This window comes from Ambystoma mexicanum, chromosome 8 (genome assembly GCF_040938575.1).
Source record: "Ambystoma mexicanum isolate Mex_15411 chromosome 8, UKY_AmexF1_1, whole genome shotgun sequence".
In the NCBI taxonomy this organism is placed as follows: Eukaryota; Metazoa; Chordata; class Amphibia; order Caudata; family Ambystomatidae; genus Ambystoma; species Ambystoma mexicanum.
In genome coordinates, this window is record NC_090929.1 from 386,073,276 (window position 1) to 386,093,963 (window position 20,688).

Sequence of the window (20,688 nt, forward strand, 5' to 3'; positions counted from 1 at the left end):
AGAAATCAGAGGACTTCTCTAGAACACTGCACTGGAGGTGCTGTGTGTCGCAATACAAATGGTGATGCCTATGGAGTTTGTCAGACTCCAAAACCAAATCATATCAAAAATACATGAGAGAGTGAGAAAAAGATCCCACTCACTCCAAGGTAAAAATTAAAAGTCCTAAAGTCCATCCAGCAAAAGAGATGGGGGTCTCTAAGGTTGAAAGGAATTAGCACAGAAATGAGAATTTTACCTAACAGTCAGTCTCTAGGAAAAGGACAGGAGCATCGTTAAATAACGGGGGGAGTACAGCGTTCACGTTTTGAGTCAAAACAGTAGTGTTCCTTATTAGGAGAAGATCAGTGTGGAGTACAGAGGGTTTTAAAGGAGACCCTCTTTTTAATTTTCGAGCCAGTACATTTTAGCAAGGTAAGAAGAAATATCAATAGAAAGGACAAAGACAAGATTGGCAGCAGAGATTTTAATTATCGGAAAACACCTAAGACTGTAAGCGGGGAGTCCAAGATAGACGGATTTGGTATAATCAAGTGGGTGCTGAATAAAAACAGGGGCAGCAGAGGTGCAAGCTAAAAGAGTGAGAAGGGGAAAGATCTGGCACAAAAGACAAAGGTAAATATCACAGTGGGGAGGAACCTGGTTAATGTCGCGAGTGAAAGACAAAGGGTCATCAAATGTGAAACTAAGATCTTTAACAAAAGATATAGGGGTAGGCCAGGACTTCGGAATGGGGGACAGAAATGGCAGACTCAGGATTTTGGGGAGCCACCAAATACAATTGTCTCATTGCTGTCTGAGTTAAGGCAGAGAGAACTGTTGGATATTCGCCATGCTGTTGCAGAAAGGCAAGTCTGAAAGCTTGATTCTTTTTCATCTGGTCTCCCATCAAGAGGGATGAGAAGCTGGGTGTCTGTCATATGAAAGAAAAGCTGAAAGTAGATACCTTAGAGGTCAGGGGCTAAACAGAGAGATTATAGAGGATAGGAGGAGGGAAAGGTGAGCTCTGTGGGAAATGAGAAGATGTCCCCTACCTGACCCTTGCACTATGTGGAGGGGTGACAGTGGGGGCTGGATGCTTCCACCTGTTCCATAATGAACACACGGCATGGTATGGAGAGGCCCCCTGGTCACCACCCAACACCTGGGTCAGGGGCTCATCAAAAAGTCTCTAATGAAACATGTGGCCCTTTAGCTGAGTTAGAAACTGAAAGAAAATACAATGCAACAACATCAGTAACTTGGGCCCGTTATGACAGGCCTTACTTTTGAAAAACCTCGAATGTTCAGTGGTGGGAAAATGTATTCGCTCAACAGTGGTAACCCAGTCTACCAGCAAAATAAGGAGATAGTCGTTTGCTTCTGTGTCTGGAAGCTCTGCTGCCTGAGTGCAGCGGACTCTAGTGGGCCGACAGGGGAGTGCCAGTTTTTTCATGAATGCATGTAGCATGAACTAAAAACAAAAAGGCACAATGCTATGGAACAGCTTTAGTCCAGGGATTGCAGGAGACCTGCTTTCCTCCACCAATAGGGCCTCAGTTGAAACACTTATTAAAGCCTAATTAATGGCACACAGAGAATGGAAATCCCCAAAACCTGTAAACTCTTATGAGGAGCCTGAATCATGGGGAGTGGAAATCCCATATGTAAGGGATCCCAGGGAGAGCATTGGTGTGGACGTTTGGAGAAACAGTGTGCCCTTAGATACGCTTCAAGAGCAGGGAGGCAGGAAAAGGATAGTAAGCTCAGAGGAGAAGGTGGCAAAAGGAGGAGGAGGAAAGAGCAAGGAGTAGAATACGTGGGGGAGAGAGGAGTGTGAGAGAGCATGTGGAGAGAGTAACACATGCACCACAAATGCACTAAAGGAGTGTTTAATAGTCGTTGGAGGAGTACACGCACATGGCGTGGCACTGAGGTAGTCCTTGACATGCTAGTAGGTAGACATGCTTCCCAAGAAGGCTATGAGGAGGAAAGTGAGAGTGGGTTAAGGGCAGGTAGTACTATGGCCATAGATAAGGTAGGTGGTCATGAAGTCTGTGTCTTGCCTGTAAGTCCCCTAAGCCTGCTTCGCCCTCTGGGAAGAGTTATATGCTATGTGTAAGGAATCATTAGACACAGGGGTTATTCTGGTTGTTGTCATAGACTTTTATTAAAGCAATATGCCCCAGGCGGCGGGGGCATTACCGACTCATGTAATGCCCCGGGGCCCTGAGTCGGTAATGCCCCTGCCATGAGGGGCATATAGCTATTAGTACCCCGGCCCGCAAGAACTGCGTGACCGGGGCACTAAAAGCTTTTTTTGTCCTGAAATGCTGCAACGTTTCGGGAGAAGAAAAGAAAAAAAGGTCAAAGAAAATGGCCGCTGGGAAAGGGAAAACTGATTCCGTTTCCCTTTCCATGGTGGCCATTGGGAGTGGACGCGCTGGAAACAGAAGCCAACGCGTCCTCTCCCAAAAAAAAAGGTAATTGGTGTTGGGAGGGCGGAAGGGAAAAAGAAAAAAAAAATGTGCGGTTTCCGGCAGGGGACGAAGCCTCCAGCCAGGTGGAGGCTTGGAGCGTTGATGGACCCGCTCCAGTCTCCACACGCCTGGAGGCTGCCATTGTCCCCCACCGGGGACCAAGGAATTGAAGGTAAGTGGGGTGGGGAGGGCACAGTGGTACGAGGAGGGAGGAAAGGAGGGGAAAAAAAGCCTTACCTGAGTCCCCAGTGGGGGGGTGAAGGCAGCCTTTCAGCCGTGGGGAGGCTCGGAGCGGGGATGGCCCTGCTTCAAGCCTCCTTTTTGGCTGAGGGGCTGTCACGCCCCGTGGCGAGGACAAGGCGGCTGGAATCCCGGCCGAGAATCAAAGGATCTCGGCCCGGGTAATGCCTCGGCGAGGGCCAATCAGAATGGCTCTTTCATTCTGATTGTGCCCTCGCCAAGTACTAATAGAGTAAAAAGAGGGTTGGAGAAAGACCTACTTGCCCTATTGCTACAAGGGTTTCCCTGCCTCAACGAAACTAATGGATGCCAGTGCCAGAATGTCAAAAGTAAAGAGTTCTCTGTCCTGTGTCCAAAATTCTAACCTGACCAATATATGCTAAACTCAAAATAATGTGCAAAGGGGTGTAGTTTTTCAACTGCCTATCTTTATCTTCTTCCAAAGTTCTAACGCAAAGTTCCAAAAGGTGCAAAAATAAGCGAATAATCAAAGTTCCACAATCCTCAGGAAGGGGTCCCCTTCCCCGAAGTTTCTCAGGTTCTTTTCAGTTCACACTCAAAATTCTCAGGGGGTGTTTCTCTTCCACTGAGTTATTCAGACTCTTCATAGTTTACAAACACAATGATTCAATGGATATGGTTCTTCCCTCTGTTTCTTTTCCACAGTATCCTATTTCCTGGTCCGGGGGCATGATTCCCTTTTCCCCTGGATTTCACACAATCATTGTATGATTGGATGTGGGTCCCAGACACGCAACAGGTTGCCTGGTAAACTCTCCTGCCCATGGCTTTCACAATATTTACTGTATGATTGGGTGCAGGACCCAGACTCGCATCGGGTTGCCTAGTATACTCTTGTGCCAGGTCTTTCACATTGTTAATTTGATGATTGGGTGTGGGTCCCAGACTCGCAACAGGTTGCCTGGTATACTCTCCTGCCAGGACCTTCTCCATATGTAACAGTCTGACTCATTCAGCCACTGGGTCTTCAACACCCTTTCATTTGTTTTCATTCCATAATTCACCCAGCGTTCCAGCTCCCTTGCTCAGATTCGCCCTGCAAATATCACAGTCTCTCCTCAGCATGTAGTATATGCTGCGTAGTGTCCCAATTCCCCTCTCTGGGCTCACTGGTCTCTTGATGGCTTTGGCATTCTCTGCACTCCTCAGTTGCTCCAGAGGGGCACCTCCTCCTTCTGTTGGCGAACCATCCACTCTCAGGTACTCGATATTCCTTGGCCTCCTCTCCACAGCATCTCCTGCTACAGACCTCCATGTACCTTCAACCTTTGAGCTTCTTGTGACGTGCCGGTTGGAGCTCTCCTGCTCCCCGCTACAGCTGGCTTCTTCCTCGCTTCCAAAACTGCATCAGGTGTAGAGGTTCTCTCTCTTCCTCATGGTGCCGAGGTTTTAAATGTCTCGACACCTATCAGAACCATTCAATCACTAGAGTACGTCTCTAGTTCTGCAGCTTCAGTGCTCTGCATTGCTCTCATGTTCTTCCTCATCTCAGTCCTTTTGCAAGAAGTATAGATAAATATCCCTACTGTCAGGACTGGATCTATATCACCATATGCCATACAGGTTTGAGAATTCAAGTAGTTGGTGTTATACCCTTAGTGCAAAGCGAGGATACTATGTTCCTGCCAGTGAGCCTCCATCTCTCTCAGGAGGGTTGTCCCCTCCCATATGGTCCTCCCTCAGGCAGCCATCCTCAGGATCAGAATCAAGAAATGGCTGCCTTTCCCTGGCCAAATGGGAAGAGAACCTGCTCAGAGAGGGAGTGATGACATTGCTAGATTCATCACATACCTTTTCCCTTAACAAGGAAGTTTCCCCATCAGGTTTGGAAGTTAGGATTTCAGCATTCTTCTAAGTCCAGTCAGATCGTTTGGGTATACATTCACCTCCTTCCCACAAGTCTACAGAGGGATTATCAGCTGGTCAAATGGTTAATCTCCTCTATAAGGCTTTTGAGGTTTGGGAAATCAGTACCAATTATGGTCTCTTCCGGTAACCCAGGGATGATAGCAGAATTTATATGGGTTTTCTGACCTCTGATTTGTACGGTCACTGGGCCTCAATGGCAGATCTCTTGGTCCCCATGTACACACATGACCCTTGCAGGTCTCTTGGTTTCTAGGTTAATTAATATTCTTTCTCTGGGTATCTTAATTCCTCCCATTCCTCTTCTGTTATGCACCTGATTTCCATTGGCTGGTCCGTCCTCTGGAGGGACAGTGTAGTGATATATGCCCCTTCTGTCCACAGGAAAAACAAACGATCATGGGAATTCTAGTGCTTCTCCCTTACTCAACTTTAGTTTCCCCCCATTCTTTCGGACTGGATTGTTTTCTTTCCTCTGTTTTTTCGTGTTCATTTAGTCCTGCCTTATATGGAATTTCTTGAATCCTTTCTTTGAAGGTCCCTCTCCCCTAACAGAGAAGAATTGTGTGAAAAACATGTTGTGTCTTTCTGATTTTCCTCCCCTTAGCCCGATAGCCATGGTTGGTTTATTTAGTTGAAGAATAGCTTTTTGTAAAAAGGGTGGTAGGGAATTAGTGATTTGTTCTAAGGCTAGGATTTCCAGAAGCTGGGGTAATGTTTTCTTGCCCACCCATAATTCCAATGGGGTTTCACCTTGATTCAGATGGAGCTCTCTGAATTTCTGTCAGTAGAGGTTTTTGATTTCACCTACCTTCCTCAAAAGATCCTGTTTAATTTCATTGACCGATGCAGTCCCATGGAGCTCTAGGATCTGGTACAAGGTCTGTAATTGAAAAAATGTCCAAGGTCTTCCCCATCATTATATGGATGATGTACTCCATGAGGATTCATCGGCCTTTGTTGGGCAGCAAGCATTTGCTCTAACCAGGTTTGAAACCAAGTTATCCACCTGAATTTGGTGAGTCACCAACCGTTCCAGTAAGGTATCTAATGTGGATATTCTAGCCTTGGAATAGGTCACTGGGGCTTCAAAAATTATAAAAAAAAGGAAAAGGATCTCTTCCTTGAACCTCTACTAATCCTCTAGTTGTCCTTCTTGGGGTGGTTCTGTGATTTCAATACTCTCCCCTTTTGAGGAGCAACTGAACAGAGTTTAATAATTTTTGAACCGGGTCTTGTAAGGCTAGGTTTTATTCCTAGAGAACCTATGGGAAGAGGATTTCTAGTTGCACTACTAAATTCAGCTTAGTGGTGGGACAGATGGTATAATCCGATAACAAGTATCCTCAATTAGCAGGTGTCCCTTAAAAAGGAGTTCTTGTTGATTTAAAGGAATCTTAAGATGATCTAGAAGAGTTATTTTAATATCTCTAACTCATTCTTCTGGGACACTTCTGTTTTATACTCAGTTCCACTAGCTTCTTTAATACTAATATCATAAACAGCATCATAAGAGTCTAAGGATTTTTGGTTCATGGGTTCCCAGGTTATATCAGCTGAGCTCATCCCACTCTGATGCCATATTTAAGGAATCAGGATTAAGACCCGGATACAGGGGTTATTCTGGTGGTTGTTATACACTTTTATTAAAGTAGAGAGAGGGTTGGAGAAAGACCTATCTTTCCCTATCCCTACAAGGGGTTTCCTTGCCTCAATGAAACTAAAGGATGTTGGTATCAGGCGGGGGTCCCCTTCCCCTGAGTTTCTCGGGTTCCTTTCAGTTCACACTCACAATTCTCAGGAGGTGTTTCTCTTCCAATGAGTTATTCAGACTCTTTATAGTTTGCAAACACAATAGTTCATGGAATATGGTTCACCCCTTGGTATACTTGCAACAGCATCCTATTTCCTGGTCTAGGGGGGTATGATTCCTTTTCCCCAGGATTTACCGCATTCAAGAAGTTGTTTACTTTCACAGTCTTTTATACATTTGGGTGCGAGTCCCAGACTTACAATCAGTTCACCTGGTATATTCTCCAGCCAGGACTTCCCTACTTTTTCACTTTGCTTTTCCACATTATGCAACTTTCCAACCCAGGGCATATGGTTCACTTCCCTTGGATTTCATACACTCAAGTGGGTTCTCTTTCTCTCCTTGATTTTCTGAATGTACTCAATTTTCCAGTCCAGGGGGTATGGTTCCCTTCCCCTGGATTTTACACACATAAGAGGTTCTCGTTCCTCTTTTCCCGTCATGGAGCAGTTTTTGAAAAACTACAGGTCTGAATTTCAAATCCTCATTCTCTGCATTTGGGGTTCTGGCAAAATGACAAGTCCGTTTCCTAAGACTTTCAGAATAACACTCCAAGCATACCACATTGTGGGCAGAACACAGTTCAATTCACTATAGTGTTCCGGTCTCACATTCCCAGCAGGTAGAGTTCTAAACAAAGCTTTCCATGGCTTTACTGGATTCCTGGTTGTTACGGTGCTTCAGTCTCTTTCAGCAGCATTATTATGCATCTTCACAGCATGGCGCTTGTGACTCTTCTTGTCCCCTCTTGCCCTTCAGACCTTATTGCAATCTATCACTCTGATCTTTTGTTTGGGTTAAGCCATCCCCGTCAAGCTCCCTAGAATGACAGAGCTCACTCACCTCTCATCTCGCCTCTCTCCCGCTCCCTTCCATTCTGACAGGTATTCCTTTTCCAGCTAGCTTGGGATGGTGGTCAAAACTCAGATGGGCGGGTTCCAAGCCAACTGTGTGCTTCCGGTCCTTCACTATGCTGCATTAGCTCTGCCACAGTCTTCGCTACCTGGACACCTTCCAATGCTGGCAGTTTATGGTTCAATGACCTCTGTAGATTCCCTCTCCTTGTTGGTGTTGTGGCTGACCTTGATCATCAGTGCTGGCCAACAGGTGAGTGCACAGAATGTCACCTCACTTTGCAAATTGGCTTTTTGAAGTGGCGATCTTCCCACTTTAGGCACCAGATGAGTATCACCACCGAAAAAGACTTTACTATTTATTTTCTTTCTGTGTTTACTTTTTACGTGTACTTTTCTTTTCTGCCACGTGCTTGCGGCCAAGGTCACATGGTGCTAACATGGTCAAAAAAGCCACTGCTTGCTTTCTCATTTGGTCTTATCCAATACACTTCATCATACAGCCCGTTAGCATTGCCACCTTTCTCAAGTCATCAAAGGATGTGGGGAGTCCAGATGGTGTAGAATCCCCTATTCCTATGTTAACAGTGGTTTAGCAGGCTGTCTGCTTGTGTGGTCAGACATAGGTGTCTTCCTACCCAAAACTGACAGTTCTGAGGGATGCAACAGCCAACCATAAATGCATTTCACCCTGACTGTGGGATCATCAGTGTAGTGTTAACATACTTGAGATTGGAGAATGTTTTCCAGATGGCATCAGTATTATGGTGGGTTTACAAAAAGTAAGAAAATAAACAATTAGGGTGAAAATCACGGGTGGTTGTTTGGCGCATTCTTAGTTTGGTCAATCTTGTATGATAAGGCTATGTAGAAAAAACACTATCCTATAAAACAAAGACTAATTTTCTGTATGGAGCAAAAAAACAAGCTTTTCAGCTAATTTGCATACCCATGATACATTGCTGTGTGGCTCATATCTGGAGGTGAACTTTCAGTGGTGGCTAGGTGGTGCTGTGTCATTTCTGTCTTATTAGCTGAAATGGTGTATTCTACTCTCATGGTGGAAGGGTCTTTTCTTGTTTTATTTTAAACCCACCATAATAATGATGATGTCTGTTTAATATACTGCAATGTTCAAGGATGTCAACCTGCACCAGCTGATCATTCTGAAATTCATATGTAGTTATTTTTTTCTGCATTCTGGAGTGTGATCAGTTTCAGGTTAATAACACTATCTGTAAAATTGCGCAGCCCTTTAGACAATGACAATTTTGTGCATGGAACAAAAAAAAATCTTTTCAGCTAATGTGCATATATTTGATGCACTGCTGTCTCTGTCTCTGGAATTGAACTTCCAGAGATGGCTACTAGGTGGCATTAGGTTGTGTGTGTCTTACTAGCTGAAATAAACCAATAAACCAGCTGAAAAATCAGAGCATAATCCTACACGATAAACATGCCTGAAAACCTCAAATTTATTAAATTGCACAATCTGGCATTTGTCAAGTTCGGTACCTTAAGTGTGTCCTTTTTATCGATTACTAGCGGTACCACCTGGAGTTGCTCGGGTATGTAGCTGACATGCACATGGGGGTCTGCCTTAGCCTTGTGTATGTTTTATTGTGCCCTAACTTCCTATTTTTGCGAAATATCGCAAAATCGGCAATCTCATAAAATTGCCTATACTGATAGCACAGAGCCAGACCCCGCCCGGTGCAGGGCAAATGGGTGGGGTTGGTCTGATTTCACTATCGCCAGTACACCCCAGGCTGGTATGCCAACCTCGGGCCAACATTTTGGCCCACCAACTTTTGTGGGGCCCGAGCCAACAATCGCAAAATCAGCAATCTCCGGAAATCGCCTCTATGGATAGCACAGGGTCGGAGTCCACCCAGTGCAGGGTGAATGGTTGGGTTAAGATGTCACTACCGCCAGAACGCCCCAGACTGGTATGCCAGCTTTGGGCCAAATTTCAGCCCACCAACTGTTATAGGGCTGGAGCCAACCCCGAATATACAAACACACTTTCACAAATCTATGTATAGATTATCTTTCGCAGTGCCCTGTCATGAGCTGATCATGCTTTTATTGTATACCTGAACCCACCTGTTAGGGTGGACATGGCTTGCATAGATGGTCAACTAGAGGGGCATTCTTCTTTTGGCAAGAAAAGAAACGTGATATTTGTTAATACAACACACATTTGTTGCATATATTGTTCCTGCTTTTGATTTCGGTCTGGATTTCATTTTCAGATATACAAATCTATTAAAATATGTTCGATTCAAAGTATTTGCATTGTGAGAAAAGGACATAATAATTTACAGATTAACAATGTGTTAAAGGGAACACATATTTCTTAATTATTTACATTTACATTTGTTTTAACTCGGGCACACATACAACCACATTCTATAAAGTGTCCTGCTTCTTTTCAAATCACTGATCAAACAATGTGTATACAAGAGTATGCCTATAGCAAAGACATGAGTTGGTCAAATGCTGCGTTCACTGTTAGACCAGCAGATGCACGAAATGCCAGTGGCTCTGTTTATTTTATTCTTTTCGTTTTTTGGAGTTCCTCCGCTGAATGCCCACTCCTCAATTGCTCAAGTCCACACTGTCCACCTGCAACTCACTCACTTATTTATTTTCCTCTGGTACCCATTGCCTGATGCGCAACTGCAAGTTTCCTGACAGTGCATGCTACCCCGAACACCATGCTGCATGCGCAGCCTCCCGTGTGATTGTGTATGCGGCATGTTTCCCACCTGCATGCATACGCTGGCTTAATGGGCTGCTGGCATCTATCTTGCTGCTGGCAAAATCACCTTGTATGTGTTTTGTTGGTCATGACCAAACAATCATTGATCGATTCAATATAATGTTGATTCCCTTTCTTTCCAAATGGTGCAAATGTTACTTGTACTACCTTCTCTGTTATTTTCCTGTACCTAGCACATGAAGCTACCCAATGAAATGGCCTGAGAGAAGACACTTACTGGAAGTTGTGGTGCCCAAAAAAACGTTCTTTATTCTAGTTGTTAACAAAGTAGTACACAAATTGGCAGAAACAAGCAAAGCCTGGCTGTTCAGGAATGCATGCTAGTGAAGAAAAGTGTCCTTTCAACATTGATGATTGGATTTTGATTTACTGTCAACCTTTGAGAAGACCATCTATTTATGTATTTATTTATTTATTGATTGCTTGTTAGTCGCTTATCCAGCAAGTAAAATACTGTTTCAAAGTGCCCACAAGGCAAAGGGAGGGAACAATGGAGTGAAACACATTAAAAAAAGAATATTTTAAAGTAGTTGAGGGAAAAAGGAAAAAAGGATGATCCTACCATGCTTTGTGAGTATCCAGAACGTGCAAGTGCAACAAGGAAGACGATAAAGGGGTAAGTACTGGGGTGTCTGGGCTCATGGGTGAGCAACAGATGAAGTGCGTGGTATGGTGAGTGCTACACGGCCGGAGCCGAGTTAGGTGTAAGTGAGAACCTCCAGAGCGGAGGGAGTGCCAAGACAAGTACTGAGGCTAGACAGGAGCTGGGGCGATTGGGTGTGGGAGGTCAAGGACCCCAAGGATGCATAAGGGCCAAGGAAACCAATCACAGCAACTGTGAGATTAGCAGAGGAGAGAAGAAGGGAAGGAGGAGATAAAGAGGAAACTCTTGAGGAGCTTCCAGAATTTTAGAAAGTCCTCCTCAAGACATAAAGGGAGGGCGAGCTGTTCCATAGGAGGGAGCCAGCTGAGGAAAGCGATCAACGACCTACCCTCTGTTTATCAAAACCGCTTTACACACAAAGAGTTGATGCCAGAGGAACATAGTGGTCTAGATGGAGAGTATTTAGTAAGATAAAGTTGAAGATAGTGCAGTGCCCGGGCCCAGGCAGCCTTGTGGATGATGCAGACCGGTCTGAATTAAATCAGTGCGGCAACAGGGAGCCAGTGAAGACATTTTATGGCAGGAGAGATGCGGTCCCTGGGCTTAAGGCCAAGGATAAGTCTCAAGCCCTATTCTGGATTAGCTGGAGAGGTTGCAGAGTGGAAGAAAGTAGATTCAGGAGGAGGCTATTGCAATAGGCAAGCCTAGAGATAACCAGGGCTTGAGTAACATTGAACCTCTGGGGAAAGCTGAAAAAAGGAAGAATTCCTTTGAGAAGGAAGAGCTGAAAGTGGGGCTTCTTGGCAATGTCCTAAGTGTGAGGGATGAAGGAAAGAGAGGAGTCGAAGATGACTCCAAGATTTCGGGCTTCAGAAGAAAGAGCAGGGGGAGAGCCCAAGGAGGAGGCTATTGCAATAGTTAAGCCTAGATAGAACCATGGCTCCTTAACATGGAGCCTCTGGGGGAAGCTGAGAAAAGGGAGAATTCCTTTGAGAAGGAAGAGCTGAAAGTAGGGCTTCTTGGCAATGTCCTGAGTGTGAGGGAGGGAGGAAGGACAGAGAGAAGTTGAAGATGACTCCAAGGTTTCTGGCATCAGAAGAAGGAGCAGGGGGAGAGCCCAAGGAGGAAGGCCAAAGTGAAGGGAAGAAGGAGGGAGCCGGTCAGAGAGTCAGAAGGATTTTTGAAATAGAGTTGTGTATTGTCTGCATAACACTGGAAGTTGGAGGAAAATGAGGAGATGAGGCGTGCAAGCTGAGCAAGGCAGATGTTAAAGAGCCAAGGGGAGAGGATAAAACCCTGGGGGACACCACAGGTGGAGAAGGAAGGAGAGGGAAAGATGCCCAGGATGACTTGGGAAGTGTGGTCAGTTAGGAAGGAAGAACAACGACAGAGGAGTCCTGGACTCATTCCAGGCCAGATGCGGCCCATTCCTAGAGTTATATGACTGACTCGGGTACAAAGTTAATATACATTCCAGATTGATATTTGCCCACATGTCCCATTTTTTGTTCCCCTCCTAACCCCGCCTTTCACATATGGAGACCAATGGTCATCTGACCCGCACTGCAGATGTACTCTCTAGAGAGGGTTGGTTTTAAATTTGCATTCTATTTATTTATTCATTTGTTGGATTTATATAGCGCTTTAACCCAAAGTACTTCACAAATTTAAGATCGGTATAACAATAAACAAGGTCACAAAAATGAATCACCAAAAGAGTTCAGAAAAAGAAAGATGAAGGAGAGGGAGTTTTAACAATTTTTTAAATAGTAAGGGATTAGCACAAAAACGGATGTCCAAAGTTAAAGAGTGCCGCAGTTTGGAAGCAAGCAGTTGAAAAGAAGGAAAGCTTGAAGCAGAACAAGGAGGAGGAGGAACACAAAGAAGGAACGGAAAGGCAAAACGAAAATTGCATGCATCCCTTAGTAGAGGAACTCGTCAGGGATGCCCTCTCTCCTCTCTTCTTTTTATCCTGGCTCTAGAACCTTTTTTAGAAGCTATCAGACAAAATGAAAATGTGGTGGGAGTTCAACATGATCGCAATCATGTTAAAGCAGCTGCAAATGCAGATGATGTTTTGCTCCTATTACAGGTAACAGACACCCGTCTTAATCATTTACTCACCATCATCACACAGTTTTCCTTTGAATCAGGCTATAAACTTAACAGTGAAAAATTAGATGTCTTGCCACTAAGTATATATTGCACCATACACCACTGTTCTGTTCTGGGGATGAAATGGTGTCCTACTGGGATCAAATACTTAGGGATCACAATAACCTCATCTATTAAAGATACAATAAAACAAAATACCAATAATATCCTTACTAAAGTCAAAGATCTTACCAGCTCATGGTCCCCTTTTTTTGTCATGGTGGGGAAGGTTAAAGTCTATAAAAATGGCAATAGCTCCAGTTGATTTCTATTTGTCTGTTAGCTCTAAATCATCTCAATTCATATCCACATATATCTGGATGAATCCATTAATCAGGATTAATAAAAAAAAAACAATATATTGGAAGCCATGGCTCTCTCATGGTATTACATTTGTGGGACAATTATTTGCAAATGGAATACCTCTTACTTTTAATGAAATGGTTATTAAATATCACATTCCTAAGTCATTTATGGCCCAGTACTTAACTCTAGTAGATGCGATTGTGGTTCACTATGATAAATTGGTACATGGCAATAACCTATATTAAGAAAACAAAATGCAACAAATACTCAATAAAGACTTCAATGCTTCTATGTTTTATAAAGCACTCATATCTACATTGAAAGATGAAGCTCTGTGGAAAAGTCAACTGGAATGAAAGATGGACTGTTCACTAATGGACTCACGAGCGAGATGGCCTCTAATATGGAGAATTATTCCCAAAGTTACTGTATCGGCAGGTTTGCTCCAAACTCCATATTTCTTTCATCAGAGGGCCTTTGTAACTCCATTAATCCTATTCTAAAGTGTTCACACTCAGGACTAAAATTGCTGGAGTTACCTAGGAAACAAAGGCTTGTTTAGACATCTAGTGTTTGACTGTATTCATACTAAACTATTCTGTAAAAATGTATGGAATATGCTAAAGTCCATTTTTCAATTGCAGCAAGAACTTTGTATTTCCTTTTTGTACCTAGGAAGCTCAATTATTCAACCCACCATTGAAAGAAACAAGGGTTATCTGTTTGATCTTTTTATTGCAATAGTTATCCAAACTATAACTTCAAATTGGAAAGACCTTAAAAAATTGAATTGTAAAACATGGTGGAACTCTATCTGTAATATTCATAGAATGGAAAACTGTAATGTGTCATCTCCACTCTTACTAAGTAAACATGAACTGAAATGGAGGTAATTCACTGAGTATCTAAATAATGTATTACCTAGCCCTTAAATTGTAGTAGCTAGTTACATGATGTCCGCCCATTCCCTTATGTTACTGTCTGTCCTGTTTGTCATGTATGTATGATCTGAATCTTTTTCAAGTTTTATGATATACATAGTATACTCTTACTAGTTTATTCTGAAAAGCTTCATAAATGGTCCCATTTATGCATTATGATGTATCTTGGTCGGTTTTGCATACTAGGCTTTCCATCTATTATTAACTTACATTGGAAAATGTTTCTCTATTTATAAGATATTTATATTGAACGACTACCTTGTATGTTTTTCAGTTCAGCCTTGTATGCCAATGTATTTAATAATAAATATACTTAAACAAAAAAAAAGAATGTCAGTGCCAACTGCTGTACAAGAAATCTGCTAGCATATGTTTAACACTTTCAGCTAGTGATACTATTTAAAACCAAGAAAACTTTACTTTCAGCATTTCACTTAGAAAAATATAGAAATCCTACCTTGCTGAGAGGATGATGACTCTTGCTTCCAACTCTTTAGCTTCCAACAGCAATGAGGTCACATTTTTGATGCCGGGGTTAAACTGGAGCACTTTTTCAGCCTGCGATTAGTGTGAGCAAAATGAATTAGTGCAGTAGAAAAATATCCCCTAGCGTGAGCCATGCTAGCTAGATTATTGGTACCAAAGAAATATATTTTTATTTCAGTTTGCTAGATAATTTTATCTAGTCCTCTGACTGTTTCTTTCCCTTTTTTGCACTGTGCATGCAAATTGAAGTCAGTCAAGAACCAAAAAAAAAAGAGGCGTGCAATCTATAGATAATCAGAAAAAAAAGAGTTTGGAAAATGCAGTTAAAAAGTCAAATCAGTGTTTATAAAAAAGAAAAAAAATCAAAGAAGAAAATTAAAAAACTAATTAAAAAAACAAGTATTGCACAGGTTTTTTTACCTTTGAGAGTAAAAGTGATAATCTTACATCAAAGAAATTTTGTTTCCAAAGAAAAAAAACTTGCAAGTTAATAATTGATTCACATGCAATCCTTGAAAAGAAATCATTTTGGAGCGACGGTCCGGGTAGGGTGGGGAGGGAAGCGGGACCATTTTGTCTTTGGGTATCCATTCTCAAGTTCAATCCAAAACTATCTCAACATAAAAGACGTGCTTCCGGAAACAGTCATGGATCTTGGGGATTTTTTGGATTTTTTTTGGGGTGGCTGTGGTTATTTGTCATTTTGCTAGTTAGACTTGATGGGCGACGTGCATTTTCCATGCATATATACCTTAGGTCCACGCCTGTTGTCATAGGAAAGTTGGTCGAGGTTTTCATAGTTCCTTTTTTTACTCTGATGAATAATGTGCACAGAGAAAATATGTAGACACAGAAGAATATTATAAACAGTTGAAAATGACGTGTAGTAAAGCAATCCAACATCCACCTCCTTTCTCCACTGTTCGCTAAAAGGGTACACATAACACTGGAGCTTGCAAAAACGCACTACTGATGTCAGAATATGTTAGGGGGCTCAACACAGAGATCCCCAATTACTGAAAGACAGTGCTTAAAATGGGAAGACTCACACTTTTTAAGACTGCCAAATATATTTATAGTACAGAACTGGCTGTTCTCAAACAGATGTTGGTGCTTTTAAAATGGCAGTACTGACACTTCTGATAGGAGGGCCCCATACATAATTATTAGGAACGCACTACCACTTCTTAGCAGGTTCTCAATGTGTTCACACAAACAGCACTGGTCCTCTCTGCAGTACTCCAAAATGTTCATTAGAGAAGTGTTGGCACTCCTCGAAGGGACATCAATACTTTTAACCGGGGCCCCAATAATTTTATTAGGGCAATGCTATTACTTTGAAAAGGTACCCTACTGACTGTAATTAGGCAACACTTGCACAGCTAAGAATAAGCCCCAAAACCTCTACAGGAAGTACATGGAAATCCTGTGAATTTCAATGGGGCAATATCAGCACTTATTGGATGAGGCTCAATATTTTAATGGGTAATTATAGCATTTTTCAGCATAGCCCCAATAATTTTAGTGGTTTGATATTTGCATATCTGAAAATGAAAATAGGATTTGTTTGTAGAGCTGTACGGACACTTCCGTTCAGGGTCCCAATATATGTAACAGGCAAGTTAGGGCCGTTCCTAACAAGACGTAATATATTCCAAAGGGCAGCATTAAGCCTTGTCAGCGGCAACACGACGAGTTGGGCAGTAGCCCTTAAATTCAGCAATAACACTATTACCGTTGCATTTAAGGGTTGGCCCAATCATGAGTTGGGTGGAAAGCGGGACTTTTACCTCCAGCTTCTTGCTGGTGGCAAAAATGTCCCCTTTCTGACCGTTTACGGAGCTATTATCGCAGAGCTAATTGTGCTGCGCTAATTGCACCACACCAAACCCATTGGATCCAATGGGGAATGGGGATTTACTGCCTTATCACTAATCGTGATCCGGTGCTAATAGTGCCGGACTGAGTAGCGGTAACGCTATTTGTGTTGGCGGTATCCCGGCACAATTACCGGCAGGATAATGCCAACCTCGTGATTTCTTTATTGAAATAGTTTTGGCACTTGCCATCATACATTTGATTAGACAGTCCTTGCACTTCTGGAATGGGCTTAGCCCCTTTAAATAAGATTCAACAACATGCACTTCCAGTTAAGCTCCAACATATTTAATACGACTTGTATGTGCACTTATGAAAAGCGAGTCAAAACGTTCATTTGAACAGAAACGATACATTGAAAAAGGCCCCAATACTCTCAATGGGGACTGTACCTGTTCTTTAGAACAGGGCCCCATCACATTCAACACCCATCGGAGTATGCCATCAAACGTTAATTCTGTGTTGAGCTCAGCCAGCTATTACCCAGAAGCCCACCTTAGCACAACAACCAGAGCAATTGTCAGAGCCAGGTTGGCCTGTGGCAACTATCTCTACATGAGTGCTCCTTTAAAGCTCGACCACCAACTTCAAATTATTCAAACTAATGTAGCACGATATGCGTTTAAGGATGAAGTATTAAACCATCATCGCCTTCAGTATAATACGCCTAAATACCTTACACAGCAATTCACCAAATATCAGCCTAGCCGATTATGCAAATCTCCCCTAATCACCAAACCCGGGGCGCATCCCTTGTTTCAACCCAAGCTCCGCAGTTGGAAAGAGCCTCGCTGTTGAGGCTGACAAGATATGGAATATTCTACCCATACAACTGGGACACGAGCGTTTGAAAAAATGCAAGAAACCACTAAAAACAATTATCTAGCTACGTAACTGAATCCCCGCCATGCTTTGGTTTAAGTGAAGCTCTGGCGTACATGAATTGCCTGTTCGTTTCTCACCATCAGCGTGTTTATACCTTCAGCTGAACACAATAAACACATGTATTGTGTTTGGACGGAATCGTCTTCGTGGGTATACTCTACACATTTCCTGGGCGAGGGAGGAGCTTCCAGAGGTCTCTCAATACTATGTTTGTGATGGAGGAGTCTCTGCTTTTGTAGGACCCTGTCTGCATTTTCCAGCGGGGCGGCCCTCCTCTTAGAGGGATCGCTCTGACGCTGCTGAGGTTGAACGAGGAACTGTGAGAGCACCAATGCCTGCACTACAACGTCCCATTTCAAGCACTGTCAAAAAGAAGTGGGGCAACCCTGTCTGTTCCCCTCAACATGTTATTTCAGTTCACCTGCCCACACTATGCTTACGTTTCAGATGCTAGCTATTGTCATTACTCTTGTGACATTTCAACTACGGACTTAATCAGCATGACTGCACAGAGGAACCCCAGCTCCAAAAACAGACTCCAACGTCCCAGCCAGTTTGAGCTGTTTGAGCTGTTTGAGCGCAAGAGAGAGCGATCTGGGGTGCCACACCCTAGAGATATCATCGGTGCTTCACGCGACCTGGTGTAAATGCAAGCGGGTTGAATACTGTCGTTTGGGGTCTGTTTTTAGGGCTGGGGGGCTCCAGGGGTAACTTGCTGCAGTTGAAGTTGTGACTTCAAGATACATAATATCCCACTATTATTGTCTTGTTTAAAGGGCAAAAGCAAAGTTAACTGCAATAACTCTCGATGCACACCCCGTGGCCTGGAGTTGTCACCCAACATTCATGATGGATTAATTCTGACTGCATCTGAGGCAGCTATCACTAACTATTAAAATGTGTTCTCTGTTACTTTTTGTATTTCTACCCGGTCGTGCCAGACAGTGATGCATATCGTGCTATCGTAATAGCAGAATATACCAAATAAACGGGGGATACTTGACATGTGGGGTTCCATGTAACATTTAGAGATCCTCCCAATGGGAAAAGTCCCCTAAACCGTTTGCTGAGTCCTGCCCCACCAGCATTGCCAGCAGTAAGGACGACAGAATGACGTCTGAGGACTGCTTCCGTCCGATGGTGTGTACACAAAGTTTAGAAACAGTGATTGGTTAAGTTGGCCTACTTAGCTGTGTTGGTTCGCTCTTCCTCTTAGTTAATATACGGTATGGATGTGGTTGAAGAAAATGGCAAACCATCAGCACAGTATGGCATTCTGAAATCACCAACTGGAAACACCAAATATGCGTGATCGCTAGAGCTTGGCCATAGCAGATTGGAAAATAAACATGTGCTATATTTGTACTAATTGGTGCCTTCTGTAGTCATAATGCACCTTCGGCTCTATGTAGAGGCGATTGGGTAAAGGGGTAGCAGAGTGCGAGCAATGTGTGATGCACAAACGTTGGGTGCACTGACAGTATGAATGTGAGTTTTTTTAAATAATTAAATATTCCAAATGTACATTCCTTTTAGGAGTACATTGGAGAGAAGGGAACAAAGGATTCAGTGGGAGTTTGGAGAAATATTATGGGATGCACCTGTCTAAAATGTCCCTGGCATGTTGGGAATGTGTGTGCGTGTGAATGAGTTCAAGTCGTACACGTGTTGTAATTTTGTGAAAGCTGATTCATGGGCATGACAAAGTTCAGCTTCTATGTATTGCCCCCCCCCTCCATCTGCGATGTGCTCTGTTGATGATTCAACTTCTCAGCGAGAATGTCAAGATCTGGAAAAACGTACATTGTATGTGCGACGGGTGCTTTTAGGAACCATTGAGATGCCAAGTCACCGGAGGAGGTGGCACCGAACAGTGTCCCCATGCCACATGTCCAAAGTGCCACGCACACGCCAGGTGCCTAGCATTAAGAATGTTCTCTGGGAGACAGAGGGCAACCTTAGGCAGAATGTCTGCTAGAATATGTGGTCTGAGAGGGTAAAGGAATACCCTGATGGATGACACATGAGAAAGGATTGACATGCGTGCGTCCTCCTTCGCCATGCGAAGTAGACTGCGGCGCGGATGGATTTGCTCGGCATATACGTGTCTGCTCCCTGGGGCTGCTTTTCTTTCCCGAAGCATCACTGATTTACATCAGGGCCCTAAAGAAGGTTGAAAGGCTGCCCCGGCTGCTCCTTCAAACGTCTACCTTACTTCACTGCACCTAATTAGCAGTGACATAAACACGTGTTTCCATTGGAGCCAGCCTAATTACATGTGTTGCCCATTACACATGTGACGTTCAAATGCACCCTTGCTGCCTGGAATCGTGACTTTGGGCCTCATTACACGGTAGGCACCTATACCGGTAAACCCTTACCGCCTTACTCCGAGGTGCCTTTGCGGGACCCGACCTTAAAGGCTGGTGTAGACCAGCCGTTAAAGTTGGTACCCGCAAAGGGACCTTGGTGCTAATTACGGTACCGCAATTTGCGGTGCCGTAATTAGCCCCTTCCCCATTCCCATTGAGCCCTATAGGGCAAAAATGGGAATGGGGAAGGGCCATGGAGAAAGGGGGAATTACCCCCCTGCCAACCTTGGAATAGGGTGGTAATTCCCCTTTTCTCCATGGTGGTACCGGTATGGTACCGGCGGCAACCATGGTGCTAATAGCACCATGGTTTACCGCATAACGTGTAATGAGGCCCTTTGTCTTCGCCATCCTGAGGCTGGTGCAAGGTGCCTGATTGTGTGGTGCACAGGTTACAACAGGCCAAGTACCTAGAAGTGAGTACTTTGGGACGTTTTATCCTCAAGTTTGAAAGATGGGATGTTTTGGTTTTCCGCCATCTCCATGCCGGCACTGCGGGCGATGAATGCCTGCAAGGCAGCTTGGGGGAGTTGTCCTATGGGCAATGTAGGCCTACTCTGTGAGCAACTTGCTTTGCCGTGATTTTGGAATAAAGTATGCTGGCAGAGTTTCTAAGAATCGATGTGACAAATGCCCCATGCGGAACGCAATGTTGAAATCCTCTAAAATGTTAATATCATTGTTAAAAGATGGCACTTCCTCAATGTCAAACCACCACGTGGAACCTGTTCACCAAGAAAACCGCGTTTTGAAAGGTCACCTCGTTGTCCTTTATAACCTGTCAAGTCCCTCATTAGTTTCTGGTTCATGGGATTGTTCTGCGCCATCTTAGTACCCTGAGGCCACTTATAGTAGGTGCATGGAGGCAACGCAAATTCATCCCACCCAATACACATTCTTCTGTTACTTGTTTTACAGCTGCAAATGATTCTTATTGCAATTCTGGCTCCATGGTTAGAAGAGCCAGGGCAATATGGAAATTTGTCATGTTTAGACCTTTGTTTCGCTTTGTGTATGTTAGTGC

At 43.6% G+C, this 20,688-nt stretch overlaps 1 protein-coding gene across 13 annotated transcripts in view; it reads right to left on the reverse strand.

The window, feature by feature from the left end:
* Positions 1-20,688, reverse strand: part of GRIN1 (glutamate ionotropic receptor NMDA type subunit 1) — a 1,139,664-nt gene that overhangs the window by 834,413 nt on the left and 284,563 nt on the right. For 11 of the 13 annotated variants that reach the window (XR_011268541.1, XR_011268543.1, XR_011268542.1 and 8 more), the window contains exons 4-5: positions 15,281-15,343; positions 14,501-14,601 (exon numbers count right to left, since the gene is read on the reverse strand). Coding sequence is in view for 9 of the 13 variants with exons in the window: in XM_069609856.1 (XP_069465957.1) it covers positions 14,501-14,601; positions 15,281-15,343 (164 nt within the window). In the remaining 4 variants the exon portion in view is untranslated. The remainder of the gene's footprint in view (positions 1-14,500; positions 14,602-15,280; positions 15,344-20,688) is intronic. The other 2 variants (XM_069609859.1, XM_069609857.1) reach the window with 1 other exon arrangement.